This window comes from Salmo salar, chromosome 24 (assembly GCF_965601325.2).
Source record: "Salmo salar chromosome 24, fSalSal1, whole genome shotgun sequence".
NCBI lineage: Eukaryota > Metazoa > Chordata > Actinopteri > Salmoniformes > Salmonidae > Salmo > Salmo salar.
Genome location: NC_138314.1, coordinates 22,658,545 through 22,674,685, shown reverse-complemented (window position 1 = coordinate 22,674,685; position 16,141 = coordinate 22,658,545). Strand labels below are relative to the sequence as shown.

The following is a 16,141-nucleotide window of genomic DNA, read 5'->3' as shown; positions in this document are numbered from 1 at the left end:
ACTCACCCACACACTCCTACTCAAGTAGAAGTACTGTTACTTTAATGAGATTTTACTCAAGTAGAATTAAAATGATGTACTTTGAAAACAAGAGTAGTTGTAATTAGTTACTTTACACCTCTTAAAATATGTGAAAACCATCCGTCATATTTCGGCAACACTGACAATAAATACCCCACCGCTACATTCCCTTTAGCACCATCTAGTGTGGTCTAATACAGACATGCACAGGGGCATTTATTATCAGTCAGCTGCACTCAAGTCTACTTATGTCCGTCAATGGCATGTGGTCAGGAATGTTGTTTATGTCCAAGAAGATATGGCTAAATGTTGACGGTAAAAACCAGGCCCAGATTAACTCGTCCATGGATGAGCACACATCACAGGGCAGCCTGGAAGCATCCCTACAGTAGTCTGTGGCCATGTGAGGAAGGGACTGCAGGGAGAGTGATATCCTGTCCCCCAGTATCTGACAGGAAGGAACAGGCCATTAGCAGACCAGATTACCATGACCAGTAGCTAAATATCACACAGGCCCTACTGCAATAAACTACACTAAACTACGCAATAAACCTCCCTCCCCAGCCCAGCCCACACTACTGTACAGAAACAAACTGCTTTCACGTATGGGAAACAGTATTGTGTTTTACTAAAGTCCACTTCAACATATACGCTAATGCTACGTAAAAAATAATTGTTCTTCTCAATATAGAACATACAAATAAAGCATGAATATAACTGAAACAGAATAATATGTATAACATGCATAACCATTGGTATCACAATGAAATAACTGACAGACATAAATTCTCTCACTATTTACTGGAAAGAAAATTAGGCTTTGTGTGACAGAATGAAAACGATCTCATTGTCAAACCATCTCAGCAGACGCTGAGGCCCTACATTATCATCGCAATTATCACAATTATTGATCAAAGAAGCTATAATGATGTCCCGCCTATTACGTCCTTGATAAGAGATATAAGGGATGATAAAGGCAATAGATGAGTATAGGATAATGATTCTAAGAACTTCTGCTGACAGGTTAGAGGCTGAGAGTTTAGCCTTCTGTAACAATAGTTCCTTCATTTCAATGGAACATTTTACCCCCTCTGCATACATATTATAACAAACAAAAGTCACCAAACAAATAACATTTATTAAATTATTTATTTCTGTTTGGTCGGCTTTACAAGTTTTATTGGTCAAACATGTATATTACATCTCTTCATGCTAGTACATAGCTATAAATCTCTTTACAAATATCTGTTCTGATCATTGTTAGAAAAACTCATACAAAAAGATTAGTTCCCTTCGAAAATAAAAGACTCATTCTTGCACTATATAAATCAAAACTGTAATTTCTGAAATACATCACATGCATGGATGAGCAATTCAGTAGAAAAAGGGAGCATTGCATAAAAAAAATAAAAGACTGAATTTAAAAAAGTATAGAATGTATATATTGATATATAAATCAAGTTGAAATGTTCACTGTTGAAAGTAGACAATATGTAAATGACCAGGTTTCTATCTGTCTAACTCAAGTTGGTTGATGAGCGCATAACAATTAAATTTAAACCTTTATCACTGAAATATTTAAATTAAACAATGAATCAATAAAAGCCTCAAATTCAAATTCAAACTCAAATTCAAATGAAACTAGTAAATGCACCGGGACTTGGAAAGAAAAAACACTTTTCAACTCTAAACAGATTATTGAGTTTGGACCTGGTAATGGTTTTCACCAGCTACATCCGACCAGCGGTGGAATATGCTGCTCCAGTGTGGCATTCGGGGCTAACCAAGAGACACCATTGAGAGGTTCCAGAGAAGAGCAGTACAGATCATCATGGGCAGACTACACCTCCTACTCCGATACATGCACCAATCTGGACCTACCATCACTCGACACACGCAGGGATTCTCTCAAGATCCTTCGCAATCCTATCCCTACCACCATATGCTCTAAAGGATCGTCTGTTAGTGTACACCTGACCCACTCCACAACTTAACTGATCCACTGCAGGACTGAGTGTTTCTGTTGCAGCGCCATCCCAGCCATTGTTCGCCTGCTTAACAGTTGATGATGAACATTATTTGTACATTTTTCATTGCCTACATCTGTTTTTTATTGTGTTTTAGTTAGTATTGCCAATTTTTATTTTCAAATGTAAGTTGTACTCACAATTTAGCATGTTGCTGCCATTTGTACAATGCTCTGTTGAAAAAACTGTACAAAAAAACCTTCTCTCTACCATAAATGAGAACTTGCTTCAACAAAATGGATTAAGCTGATTTGTATAGAAAGCAAGAGGTCAAGATATAAAGTAGTTTGTTCTTAAAAATTAAAAAAATATATACAATAAAATCAAATTTACATGAATTCAATCCAGTGCATGTCTCTAAAGAATGTGATATCATTGACGTACTTGCATATCTTAGTGTGCTTACATCACAGAAGTATGTAAGATCCCTACCTATATGTGCATACTCTATCTACCTCAACTACCTCATACCCCTGCACATCAACTCGGTACTGGTACCCTGTGTATATAGTCAAATTATCGTTACTCATTGTGTATTTATTCCTTGTGTTATTATTTCTCTTTTTTTCTCTCTGCATCGTTGGGAAGGCCCCGTAAGTAAGCATTTCCCTGTTGTTTACAAAGCATGTGACAAATTACATTTGATTTGATTTAATGCATAGTTACTCAGTATTATGAGTCAGTCAAGGTTATTCAATTTGACTTTATCTTAGACAAATACTACTGATTCAATGATTTGGGGAAAATGCCATTTTGATTACAATCTCAGTTCCTTCAAAAAGGACTACTATGCATGTACTATGTACTATGGCCATGACGGGGTAAAGAGAACCAAAACGTCAAGGGGCGGCATTTACTGTCATTTTAGGTCAGTGCTCACGCAACCATAGATGTAAACTATATAATCAACAACAACAGAATCAAAGCCTGTGCATGCTGAAACCAGTTGTGAATCACATACCACACATTCTCTGCCCTTGATCAGTAATAGTGATTCTAATTAAAAGGTTTTCACCTAGCTATATCACATAATAAAACATTAAAATGCAGTCATTGCCTGTGCTTTTTTTGTGAAGAATGCCCAAAACATGCACCGGAAATTATTAACAGTTCAGTGTGATTCTAACACATAATGACAAAAGACAAAATTGAAGCTTTGGTCATTCCCTTACCTAGCAGTGATATAAAATATATACAACAACATTTCAAAGTCCCTTGGGAAATGTGTTAAGGTCACCTTTATTACTACTTTTTCAGAAATACAGTTGAAGTCGGAAGTTTACATACACATTGGCCAAATACATTCAAACTCAGTTTTTCACAATTCCTGACATTTAATCCTAGTAAAAATTCCCTTGTCTTAGGTCAGTTAGGATAACCACTTTATTTTAAGAATGTGAAATGTCAGAATAATAGTAGAGAGAATGATTTATTTCAGCTTTTATTTCTTTCATCACATTCCCAGTGGGTCAGAAGTTTACATACACTCAATTAGTATTTGGTAGCATTGCCTTTAAATTGTTTAACTTTGGTCAAACGTTTTGGATAGCCTTCCACAAGCTCCCCACAATAAGTTGGGTGAATGTTGGCCCATTCCTCCTGACAGAGCTGGTGTAACTGAGTCAGGTTTGTAGGCCTCCTTGCTCGCACACGTTTTCAGTTCTGCCCACACATTTTCTATGGGATTGAGGTCAGGGCTTTGTGATGGCCCTCCAATACCTTGACTTCGTTGTCCTTAAGCTCTTTAGCCACAACTTTGGAAGTATGCTTGGGGTCTTTGTCCATTTGGAAGACCCATTTGCGACCAAACTTTAACTTCCTGACTTGAGATGTCTTGAGATGTTGCCTCAATATATCCACATAATTTTCCATCCTCATGATACCATCTACTTTGTGAAGTGCACCAGTCCCTCCTGCAGCAAAGCACCCCCACAACATGATGCTGCCACCCCCGTGCTTCACGGTTGGGATGGTGTTCTTCGGCTTGCAAGCGTCCCCCTTTTTCCTCCAAACATAACAATGGTCATTATGGCCAAACAGTTCTATTTTTGTTTCATCAGACCAGAGGACATTTCTCCAAAAAGTACGATCTTTGTCCCCATGTGCAGTTGCAAACCGTAGTCTGGCTTTTCTATGGCGGTTTTGGAGCAGTGGCTTCTTCCATGCTGAGCGGCCTTCCAGGTTATGTCGATATAGGACTCATTTTACTGTGGATATAGATACTTTTGTACCGGTTTCCTCCAGCATCTTCATAAGGTCCTTTGCTGTTGTTCTGGGATTGATTTGCACTTTTCGCACCAAATTACGTTCACCTGTAGGAGACAGAACACGTCTCCTTCCTGAGCGGTATGACGGCTGCGTGGTCCCTTGGTGTTTATACTTGCGTACTATTGTTTGTACAGATGAATGTGGTACCTTCAGGCATTTGGAAATTGTTCTCAAGGATGAACCAGACTTGTGGAGGTCTATAATTATTTTTCTGAGGTCTTGGCTGATTTATTTTGATTTTCCCATGATATCAAGCAAAGAGGCACTGAGTTTGAAGGTAGGCCTTGAAATACATCCACAGGTACACCTCCAATTGACTCAAATGATGTCAATTAGCCTATCAGAAGCTTCTAAAGCCATGACATCATTTTCTGGAATTTTCCAAGCTGTTTAAAGGCACAGTCAACGTAGTGTATGTAAACTTCTGACCCACTGGAATTGTGATACAGTGACTTATAAGTGAAATAATCTGTCTGTAAACAATTGTTGGAAAAAATACTTGTGTCATGTACAAAGTAGATGTCCTAACCGACTTGCCAAAACTATAGTTTGTTAACAAGAAATTTGTGGAGTGGTTAAAAAATGAGTTTTAATGACTCCAACTTAAGTGTATGTAAACCTCCGACTTCAACTGTATGCTTGTTTCTTAGATATTCACAGGGCACATACACCACAATAACCATTTTAGTTGGTTCTTACTTGTCGTAAGTATCAGCAATATAAATTGTTGACATGTAATTCTGAAGTACATAACAGGTATTAGTACTGGTCCTGTACTAGTTCTGTAATAATAAAGTGCTACAGTACCACAAAATAAACCAGCCATCCCAGGCAGCAGGTGGAGGATCCTCACTGAGGACTGTGCTCGTAGGAGCCGGGGAACATAGACTTCCTGGTCTTAGGAGGAGGTGGAGGGGGCTTGCTGTCAATTTTCTGAGGCAGAGTAGGAAGGAACTATGGAGAGACCAGGGTAAAAAATAGACTTTTAAAATAATCTGTTTCACAATGTGCATTTTACAAAAAATATAGATGTTTTCAGTCTAGCGGTACCTCAGAGGAGTTTTGGGAGAGGTCAAACATCTCGTGGGGATGTTTCTTTGGTGGCATGGGTGGGGGTGTCCCAGGAGTGTCAGTGATGGCATCATTATCTTCAAGGAGAGATGAATAACCTGCAGAGAGAGAGAGTGACAAAACACATATATTTTAGGCTGCATGACAGTAACTGTGTGTGGACGAGGCATGGATCCAATACAGGGTTGATCTCTATGCCTGTGCAGTTGACTTTTTCTGTGTTCAGAGTGAACCGGTATGTATCTCTAAAAGGTTGTTTGGGATAGGCTGCTTTGAAGGTATCCTTTGTGCGTAGTTAAGCTACGTACTGGAGATGCGAGGAGTGTGAGGAGAGGCTGGCAGGGGGCTGAGAGGGTTGCCAAGGCTGAGCTGAGAAGAGACGCCCTGGAACAGAGACAGGGTCAGGCGACCGTCCCCAAACTGTAGGCTTTTGGGTCTCTGCTGCTTCTCTGGAAAGGTCTGCTAAGGAATTGAGTACAAAGATACACCCCTCCTTGAAATCAGTCAAGTACATGGGTAATTACTTACATTCTCAAATTACACCTTTGTTGCCTTTGTTTATGAGCCCAAAACCATTTAAGTTACCTCATCTATGTCTGGCTGTCTCTCCACCAAAACCTGTGACTTGCTCACACTCCATTCTTTTCTGTTCTTTCGGCCGATCCGGTTGTCATCTTCCGAGCGGGACAACATTGAGGCCCGGCGATCATTGGCAGTGGCACGGGACAACAGTGAACTGATGATGGATATCAGGACAGATAGAGAAAGAGAGAGTGAGAGAAATGGGGGGTGTACAGTTAGAGGGATTCATTGGCATGTGCAAGACTTCAGACAATGTCACACTGTGAGATGTGGAAAAGCACAGACAAATATTCCTTACAAACATAGCAACACAAATTGACCACCAGAGCAGCACAAAGAGAGAAACACAGCTAGGGAGAAGGGAGTAGGAGGGAGGGAGGAGGTGGACTGTCTCCTGGGAGGAGGAGGGAGGAAGAAGGAGGAAAGAGGAGGAGGTGAAGGACTGACTCCTGGGAGGAGGAGCGCCGGGAGGGTCCATCAGAGGAGGCGGAGCCGCTGGAGAGGCCTGAGGAGGTAGTGGAGAGGATGGAGATGGTGGACATGCGGCGCAGGGTGGAGGACAGGATGTAGGGAATCACTACTGAGCCCACGCGACTCTTCTTCCTCTCAGTCAGAGAGCAGGGCTGGGACACACAAATGGGATTAAACATCATCAGGAAACTTGGCAGGGGATGAGTGGATTGACAGGCAAAACACTAGCAGCAATGGAGTGCCTAAAGAAAGATTTATATAATGTACACTCTGCTTTGAATGAGGGGAGTTTAATAGGGAGGCAGTCAGAGGAGCCAATAGCTAAAGTTGCCACCCTCTAACATTAAATTGAGTTTGCTGCTGGCAACTGACCAGGGTTATGACGCCGTAATGCTTCTCCACTCTCTCCCGCAGGTCAGAGAAACAGGTGAGCAGGCGATTGTGTAAGGGCTTCAGCTGCTCCGTGGATTTCTCCCCGTGGATCCGGATCCCATCAGCCAGGAGAGGGATCTGAGGGGAGAGGAGGAGGGAGGAGCCTCTGTTCTTACGGCATATACTGCATGTCTAAGGTCAGGTTCAATAACAAGGGGAGAATGAGGATATACTGTACCTGGAGGGCAATAAGATGTTTGAGGACCTCAATGCTCTCAAGGTCCTCTGGGTGTTCATGTATGTAGGTGTCAGTGAAGAACGCCTTCAGAGAAAGAAAGGGGGTGGAATAAAAACATTTTTTTACTGGGACATATGGTCATATGGTCACAATAAATAGTAGCTAACATAACAGAGCTGCCGCTTTCAAGGAGGCTTTTAAGAAATCCCGCTATGCCCTCCGACGAACCATCAAACAGGCAAAGCGTCAATACAGGACTAAGAACGAATCGTACTACACCGGCTCTGACGCTCGTCGGATGTGGCTGGGCTTGCAAACTATTACAGACTACAAAGGGAAGCTCAGCCGAGAGCTGCCCAGTGACACGAGCCTACCAGACGAGCTAAACTACTTATATGCTCGCTTCGAGGCAAATAACACTGAAACATGCATGAGAGCACCAGCTGTTCCCGGAAGGTCTGTGTGATCACGCTCTCCGCAGCCGATGTCAACATTCACAAGGCCGCAGGGCCAGATGGATTACCAAGACGTGTACTGCGAGCATGTGCTGACCAACTGGAAAGTGTCTTCACTGACATTTTCAACCTGGCACTGACCGAGTCTGTAATACCAATATGTTTTAAGCAGACCACTATAGACCCTGTGCCTAAGTACACTAAGGTAACCTGCCTAAATGACTACCAACCCGTAGCACTCACGCCTGTAGCCATGAAGTGCTTTGAAAGGCTGGTCATGGCTCACATCAACACCATTATCCCAGAAACCGTAGACCCACTCCAATTTGCATACCACACTAACAGATCCACAGATGACGCAATCTCTATTGCACTCCACACTGCCCTTTCCCACCTGGACAAAAGGAACACCTATGTGAGAATGCTATTCATTGACTACAGCTCAGCATTCAACACCATAGTGCCCTCGAAGCTCATCAATAAGCTAAGGACCCTGGGACTAAACACCTCCCTTTGCAACTGGATCCTGGACTTCCTGATGGGCTGCCCCCAGGTGGTGAGGGTAGGGAACAACACATCCGCCACGCTGATCCTCAACACAGGGGCTCCTCAGGGGTGCATGCTCAGTCCACTCCTGTACTCCCTGTTCACTCATGACTGCACGGCCAGGCACGACTCCAACACCATCATTAAGTTTGCCGATGACACAACAGTGGTAGGCCTGATCACCGACAACGACGAGACAGCCTATAGGGAGGGGGTCAGAGACCTGGCCATGTGGTGCCAGGACAACAACCTCTCCCTCAACGTGATCAAGACAAATGAGATGATTGTGGACTACAGGAAAAAGAGGGCCGATCATGCCCCCATTCTCATCGACGGGACTGTAGTGGAGCAGGTTGAGAGCTTCAAGTTCCTTGGTGTCCACATCACCAACAAACTAACATGGTCCAAGCACACCAAGACAGTCGTGAAGAGGGCACGACAAAACCTATTCCCCCTCAGGAGACTGAAAGGTGCGTACGGCCCAGTACATCACTGGGGCCAAGCTTCCTGCCAACCAGGACCTCTATACCAGGCGGTGTCAGAGGACGGCCCTAAGAATTTTCGAAGAAACCAGCCACCCTAGTCAAAGACTGTTCTCTCTGCTACCGCACGGGCCACCCTAGTCATAGACTGTTCTCTCTGCTACCGCATGGCAAGCGGTACCGGAGCGCCAAGTCTAGGTCCAAGAGGCTTCTAAACAGCTTCTACCCCCAAGCAATAAGACTCCTGAACATCTAATCAAATGGCTACCCAGACTATTTGCATAGCCCCCCCTTTTACACCGCTGCTACTCTCTGTTGTTATCATCTATGCATAGTCACTTTAATAATTCTACCTACATACATATTACCTCAATTACCTCGACTAACCGGTGCCCAAGCACATTGACTCTGTACTGGTACCCCCCTGTATACAGTCTCGCTATTGTTATTTTATTGCTGCTCTTTAATTACTTGTTACTTTTATTTCTTATTCTTATTTTTTATATGCTTTGTTGGTTAGGCGCTCGTAAGTAAGCATTTCACTGTAAGTTTCACACCTGCTTTATTCGGCGCATGTGACTAATACAATTTATTTGATTTGAAAATAAGAACATCAGGTGACAAATCTTCACTGAAATGTGAGATAAAATTGGAAAGGATTTAACCTCCTACAAAATAATAGTGGAAGTCAAACCTTCTCGTAGTTGGTGTAGCCACCCATGACGGCAGGGTCAACAATGCCATTGAGCATCATGGAGAGTGGGTGGACTGACGTGGAGCTGTCACAGGCCTGCTGCTGCACCAGGTTACTGAGCTTCTCATTGGCCATCTCCATGGTTTCCACAGCATTCTGCAGGGGGCTGATCTCTTCCTGACCAATAGAAAAGCAAGGAGAGGTGAGGCGACATTGAAGTGTAGAAGACCAAATTGGTTGAGTAGGAACTATTTGCTATGGGTGGTAGCAGAGTACTCAACTGTGTTTAGATTAAACATAGAGCACATGAACACCAGTAAGTTTGTTTTACTGTGCTTGTCATCATCATTACTGAGAGAACTTACAACAGAGATGGACTTCACTTCAAACCATTTGAGAATCCCTGGGAAGTAATAGGACGTGATGTAAGTTGTCCTCTCGATCCACATGGTCTGTAACATGAGGCAGAAAATATGCAGGAATGGTTAACACAGATATTTTGAGCAACAACCTCTTGTGTTTAACTGCTAAGTAAAAGGGCTATATTCCTGAGTTCCTTAGCGATGTTCAAAGACAAGAGTGTTAGTATAAATGGAGGGATCTGGCTTTGTTGGGACTTTGCAGCATGGTGTGTCTGTCAGAGCTGTGTGAAAGGTACTCACTGCAAATTCATTGTCTGGGTTCTTTGCACCTTTCCTGAAGGGTCTGGAATACTGAAACTGGTCCACTTCATTGGTTCTGTAGTAGCTAAGAGAGGAAGAGGGACCAACAATGTAATGCATATGTAAGATAAATTAATCATACCACAAAATGTTGTGTCCTTACTTTAGAATCTGCTCAGGAACCCCCTTGTCTTTGAACTGGGTGGGCACAGTAAGGACTGGCTTGACTGTAAAACACTGGATGTCTGTGAAGAGCAGCTAAGGATAGGACTGTATATTATTCAAAAACTAAAACTAATCCCTAGTGCTATAGGTAAACAGAGACTGGGGCACCAGTGGATTACAGGTTCAAAACTGTGTCCTTGAGAAAGGTAAAAATGAACAATGTCCTGATTAGAAGCATTAACACAAATTAACATTTAAATAGCATTGAATAGCTAGGAGAATGAGGGCATGCTGCAAGAGGGCTAAAGGATACGCTGTCCTTGGGAGTTACAGATGTTGTCCCCAGGGGGCGCTGTGCTGGTCATCCTGGCGGCGTTTGGGAACTGAGACAGCAGCTTCAGACTGAAGTCCTCCAACCACTCGTACTCCTTACCACGGTAGATGAACACTTTGTTCTGTATGAGCAAATCCATTCAAAGATAAGTATTCATTACCCCTGGACTTATTCCACATTTTGTTGCGTTACAGACTGAATTCAAAATGGGTTACATTTATTTTTACACACAATAATGACAGAGTGAAAACATGTTTTAGAAATTTTTGCCAATGTATTGAAAATGTAATACAGAAAAAACAAACTGACATAAGTATTCACACACCTGAGTCAATATTTTGCAGAAGCACCTTTGGCGGCGATTACAGCTGTGAGTCTTTTTGGGTAATTCTCTAAGAGCTTTGATTGTTGATCATTGCTAGACAAACATTTTCAAGTCTTGCCATAGATTTTCAATCCAAAACTGTAACTAGGCCACCCAGGAACATTTAATGTAATCTTGGTAAGCAACTCCAGTGTTTTAGGTTATTGTCCTGCTGAAAGGTGAATTCATCTCCCAGTGTCTGTTGGGAAGCAGACTGAACCAGATTTTCCTCTAGGATTTTGCCTGTGCTTAGCTCGATTCAATTTATTTTTATCTTAAAAAACTCCCTAATCCTTCCCAATGACAAGCATCCCCATAACATGATGCAGCCACCACCATGCTTGAAAATATGAACAGTGTTACTCAGTGATGTGCTGTGGATTTGCCCCAAACATAACACTTTGTATTCAGGACATAAAGTTAATTTCATTGCCCAATTTTTACAGTTTTAATTTGGTGCCTTATTGAAAACAGGATGCATGTTTTGGAATATTTGTATTCTGTACAGGCTTCCTTCTTTCACTCTGTCATTTAAGTTAGTATTGTAGAGTAACTACAATGTTGTCGATCCATCCTGTTCTCATATCACCACCATTAAACAATGTAACTGTTTCAACGGTGAAATCCCTGAGCAGTTTCCTTCCTCTTAGTTAGGAAGAACTACTGTATCTTTGTAGTGACTGTGTGTATTGAAACACCATCCAAAGCAGAATTATTAACTTAATTATGCTCAAAGGGATATTCAGCGTCTTTTTTTAAAATACACCTACAATCAGTGCCCTTCTTTGCGAGGCATCTGAAAACCTCCCTGGTTTTTGTGCGTGAATCTGTGCTTGAAATTCACTATTCGATTGATGGACCTTATATATAATTGTATGTGTGGGGTACAGTGAGTCATAAAAAATAAATATTAACCACTATTATTGAACACAGAATGAGTCCATGATTTCTTAAGCACAGTTTTACTGCTGAACTTATTTAGGCCTGCCATAACAAAGGGGTTGAATACTTATTAACTCAAGACATTTCAGCATAAATTTTTTTATAATTTCAAAAAATGTCTACAAAAAAAATTCCACTTTGACATGATGGGGTATTATTGTGTGTAGATCAGTGACACAAATATTTGGGCTGTAACAACAAAATGTGGAAAAAGTATGAGGGTGTGAATACTTTCTGAAGGCACTGTATATGGTAGCCAAATAAATATGAATGATATGATTTATATGATTTAATGTGGCAGGGTCTACAGTCAATCACGGACTACAAAAAGAAAACCAGCCCCATCGCGGACCCCGATGTCTTGCTCCCAGACAAACTAAACAACTTCTTCGCTCGCTTTGAGGACAATACAGTACCACCGACACGGCCAGCTACCAAAACCTGCGGACTTTCCTTCACCACAGCCAACGTGAGTAAAACATTTAAACGTGTTAACCCTCGCAAGGCTGCCGGCCCAGACGGCATCCCTAGCCGCGTCCTCAGAGCATGCGCAGACCAGCTGGCTGGTGTGTTTACGGACATATTCAATCAATCCCTATTCCAGTCTGCTGTTCCCACATGCTTCAAGACGGCCACTATTGTTCCTGTTCCCAAGAAAGCTAAAGTAACTGAGCTAAACAACTATCGCCCCGTAGCACTCACTTCCATCATCATGAAGTGCTTTGAGAGACTAGTCAAGGATCATATCAACTCCACCATAACTGACACCCTAGACCCACTCCAATTTGCTTACCGCCCCAATAGGTTCACAGAAGACGCAATCACAATCACACTGCCCTAACCCATCTGGACAAGAGGAATACCTATGTAAGAATGCTGATGAAGTGCTTTGAGAGACTAGTCAAGGATCATATCACCTCCACCATACCTGACACCCTAGACCCACTCCAATTTGCTTACCGCCCCAATAGGTCCACAGATGACGCAATCGCAATCACACTGCCCTAACCCATCTGGACAAGAGGAATACCTATGTAAGAATGCTGTTCATCGACTACAGCTCAGCATGTAACACCATAGTGCCCTCCAAACTCGTCAGGGTCTCGACCCCGCCCTGTGCAACTGGGTCCTAGACTTCCTGACGGGCCGCCCCCAGGTGATGAGGGTAGGAAACAACATCTTCACCCCGCTGATCCTCAACACTGGGGCCCCACAAAGGTGCGTTCTCAGCCCTCTCCTGTACTCCCTGTTCACCCATGACTGCGGGGCCATGCACGCCTCCAACTCAATCATCAAGTTTGCAGACGACACTACAGTGGTAGGCTTGATTACCAACAACGACGAGACGGCCTACAGGGAGGAGGAGAGGGCCCTCAGAGTGTGTTGTCAGGAAAACAACCTCACACTCAACGTCAACAAAACAAAGGAGATGATCGTGGACTTCAGGAAACAGCAGAGGGAGCAGCCTCCTATCCACATTGATGGGACAGTAGTGGAGAAGGTGGAACGTTTTAAGTTCCTCGGCGTACACATCACAGACAAACTGAAAGGGTCCTCCTAAACAGACAGTGTGGTGAAGAAGGCGCAACAGCGCCTCTTCAACCTCAGGAGGCTGAAGACATTTGGCTTGTCACCAAAAACACTCACAAACTTTTACAGATGCACAATCGAGAGCATCCTGTCGGGCTGTATCACCGCCTGGTACGGCAACTGCTCCGCCCACAACCGTAAGGCTCTCCAGAGGTTAGTGAGGTCTGCATAACGTATCACCGGGGCAAACTACCTGCCCTCCAAGACACTACACCACCCAATGTCACAGGAAGGCCAAAAAGATCGTCAAGGACAACCACCCGAGCCACTGCCTGTTCACCCCGCTATCATCCAGAAGGCGAGGTCAGTACAGGTGCATCAAAGCGGGGACCGAGAGACTGAAAAACAGCTTCTATCTCAAGGCCATCAGACTGTTAAACAGACATCACTAACATTGAGTGGCTGCTGCCAACATACTGACTCAAATCTCTAGCCACTTTAATAATTAAAAATTGGATGTAATAAATGTATCACTAGTCACTTTAAACAATGCCACTTTATATAATGTTTACTTACCCTACATTTCTCATCTCATACGTATATACTGTACTCTATACCATCTACTGCATCCTGGCTATGCCGTTCGGCCATCGCTCATCCATATATTTATATGTACATATTCTTATTCATTCCTTTACACTTGTGTGCATAAGGTAGCTGTTCTGAAATTGTTAGATTACTTGTTAGATATTACTGCATGGTCGGAACTAGAAGCACAATCATTTCGCTACACTCGCATTAACATCTGCTAACCATGTGTATGTGACCAATAAAATTGTATTTGATTTTATTTGATTAATTATTAATGAATTATTATGATGTTGTTATTGAACTATATGCTACAGAAGATGTCAAATCTTAAATTAAAGATGAACTGTGGTATACAAGAATGTGCCACTGCAGTGTAGAAATATTGATGTTATGCCAAATCAAAGCAATTCTGTCCTTGATTTTTTATTTAACCCTTATTTAACTAGGCACGTCAGTTAAGAACACATTCTGACAAGAACCTGACAAGATTATGGAAGGTATTCAAACCATAGAATCACCTACTGCTTTATGGAACTGATAACTAGTATAGCCAGCATTATGCATTGTGAAACATTTTTTTAAACAATTGACTATCATTTAATTTGATAGAGCGTGCCATAAGTAAAATTCATAAAAGGCACATTAACACATAATCTCTGGTGAATAAGACAGACCTTGAAATGTGCTATATAGGCTGAATTTAGGAAAATAGTTAATAATCTCACTCTGAGGAAAGTGGGGAATCCAAGGCCATAGTATCCCACAGCAAAGTATTCTGGCTGAGGCCGCATGGCATGCATTATATTCTCATAGAACTGGGCTTGCTGTTTCTGTGGATGACAGCAGAGAGAGTAACAAAGCCACAATCAGGAACACAGACAACATACAACATACAAAAAACAAACACAAACATGGTTCAGTGTGAAATTTCAGGATCCATAATGAACATAGATTGTCTGGCACAGTGTGACAGAACACAGTTTTTGTACCACTCCACTGCAGCAAAGAACGGTTGAATACCATAATGACACAGTATTTACAAATACATGACATTAAATAGAGTATCACTTCATAATTCATTCACTATTACTTCCTAACGGCAGATGCCATTATGTCAACCGGCAGTGCATGGGTGAGACTGTTGGCAGTAACTCTTATCTCTTCCCCATTTCCTCAACTTCTGTTTTCTGATGTAATGAATAGTTTTTTTCTTCAACTATTACTGTTATTTGGATTGGGCTAGCTGAAATGACCTTCTGTCTTAGACAAGACATGGTTATCCTAGCCTTTGACAATGTATCTTGAACAATTCATTCGCATTGTATAGTGCCTTCAGAAAGTATTCATACCCATTTGATTTATTCCACATTTTGTTGTGTTACAGCCTGAATTCAAAATGGAATAAATATATTTATTTTCTCACACATCTACACACAATACCCCAAAATGAAAAAGTGAAAACGTTTTAATTTTTTTTTGTTGTGCAAATTACTTGAAAATTAAGTACAGAAATATCTCATTTATATAAGTATTCACACCCCATGAGTCAATACATGTTAGAATAACCTTTGGCAGTGTTTACAACTGTGAGTCTTTCTGGGTAAGTCTCTAAGAGCTTTGCACACCTGGATTGTACAATATTTGCACATTCTTAAAATAATTCTTTAAGCTCTGTCAAGTTGGTTGTTGATCATTGCTAGACAGCCATTTTCAAGTTTTCTCATTGATTTTCAAGACGATTTAAGTCAAAACTGTAACTTGGCCTCTCTGGATACTGAGTTAGGAAGGACGTATGCATCTTTGTAGTGACTGGGTATATTGATGCATCATCCAAAGTGTAATTAATAACTTCACCATGCTCATAGGGATATTCAATGTCTGCTTTTGAAATGTTTTACCCATCTAATTTTTACCCAAAGACCTCCCTGGTCTTTGTGGTTGAATCTGTGCTGGAAATTCACTACTCGATTGAGGGACCTTACAGATAATTGTATGGATGGAGGTAATCATTCAAAAATCATGTTAAATACTATTATTGCACAAAGTGAGTCCATGACATGTATTATGTGACTTGTTAAGCACATTTTTACTCCTGAATGTATTTAGGCCTGCATAACAATGGGTTGAATACTTATTGACTCAAGACATTTCCACTTTTCATTTTTAATTAATACAAATAATAATCTAAAAACATAATTCCACTTTGACATTATCGGGTATTGTGTGTAGGCCAGTGACACCATTTTAAATTCAGACTGCAACACAACAGATTTGGGAAAAATTCAAGGGGTGTGAATACTTTCTGAAGGCACTGTATCTAATTAAC

At 41.8% G+C, this 16,141-nt stretch overlaps 1 protein-coding gene across 2 annotated transcripts in view; it reads right to left on the bottom strand.

Annotated features, from left to right (window-relative positions):
* Nucleotides 1-1,151: 1,151 nt before the first annotated feature.
* Nucleotides 1,152-16,141, bottom strand: part of LOC106585561 (dedicator of cytokinesis protein 5) — a 59,179-nt gene continuing 44,189 nt past the window's right edge. The window contains exons 39-51 of one of the 2 annotated variants that reach the window (XM_014171918.3): nucleotides 14,541-14,645; nucleotides 10,368-10,509; nucleotides 10,053-10,134; nucleotides 9,890-9,974; nucleotides 9,593-9,679; nucleotides 9,228-9,404; nucleotides 7,051-7,134; nucleotides 6,813-6,950; nucleotides 6,417-6,592; nucleotides 5,973-6,123; nucleotides 5,696-5,846; nucleotides 5,367-5,485; nucleotides 1,152-5,270 (exon numbers count right to left, since the gene is read on the bottom strand). In XM_014171918.3, the coding sequence (XP_014027393.1) occupies nucleotides 5,166-5,270; nucleotides 5,367-5,485; nucleotides 5,696-5,846; nucleotides 5,973-6,123; nucleotides 6,417-6,592; nucleotides 6,813-6,950; nucleotides 7,051-7,134; nucleotides 9,228-9,404; nucleotides 9,593-9,679; nucleotides 9,890-9,974; nucleotides 10,053-10,134; nucleotides 10,368-10,509; nucleotides 14,541-14,645 (1,602 nt within the window). In that variant the 3' untranslated portion in view covers nucleotides 1,152-5,165. Of the gene's footprint in view, nucleotides 5,271-5,366; nucleotides 5,486-5,695; nucleotides 5,850-5,972; nucleotides 6,124-6,416; nucleotides 6,593-6,812; nucleotides 6,951-7,050; nucleotides 7,135-9,227; nucleotides 9,405-9,592; nucleotides 9,680-9,889; nucleotides 9,975-10,052; nucleotides 10,135-10,367; nucleotides 10,510-14,540; nucleotides 14,646-16,141 lie in introns of both variants that reach the window. The other variant, XM_014171917.3, reaches the window with a different exon arrangement.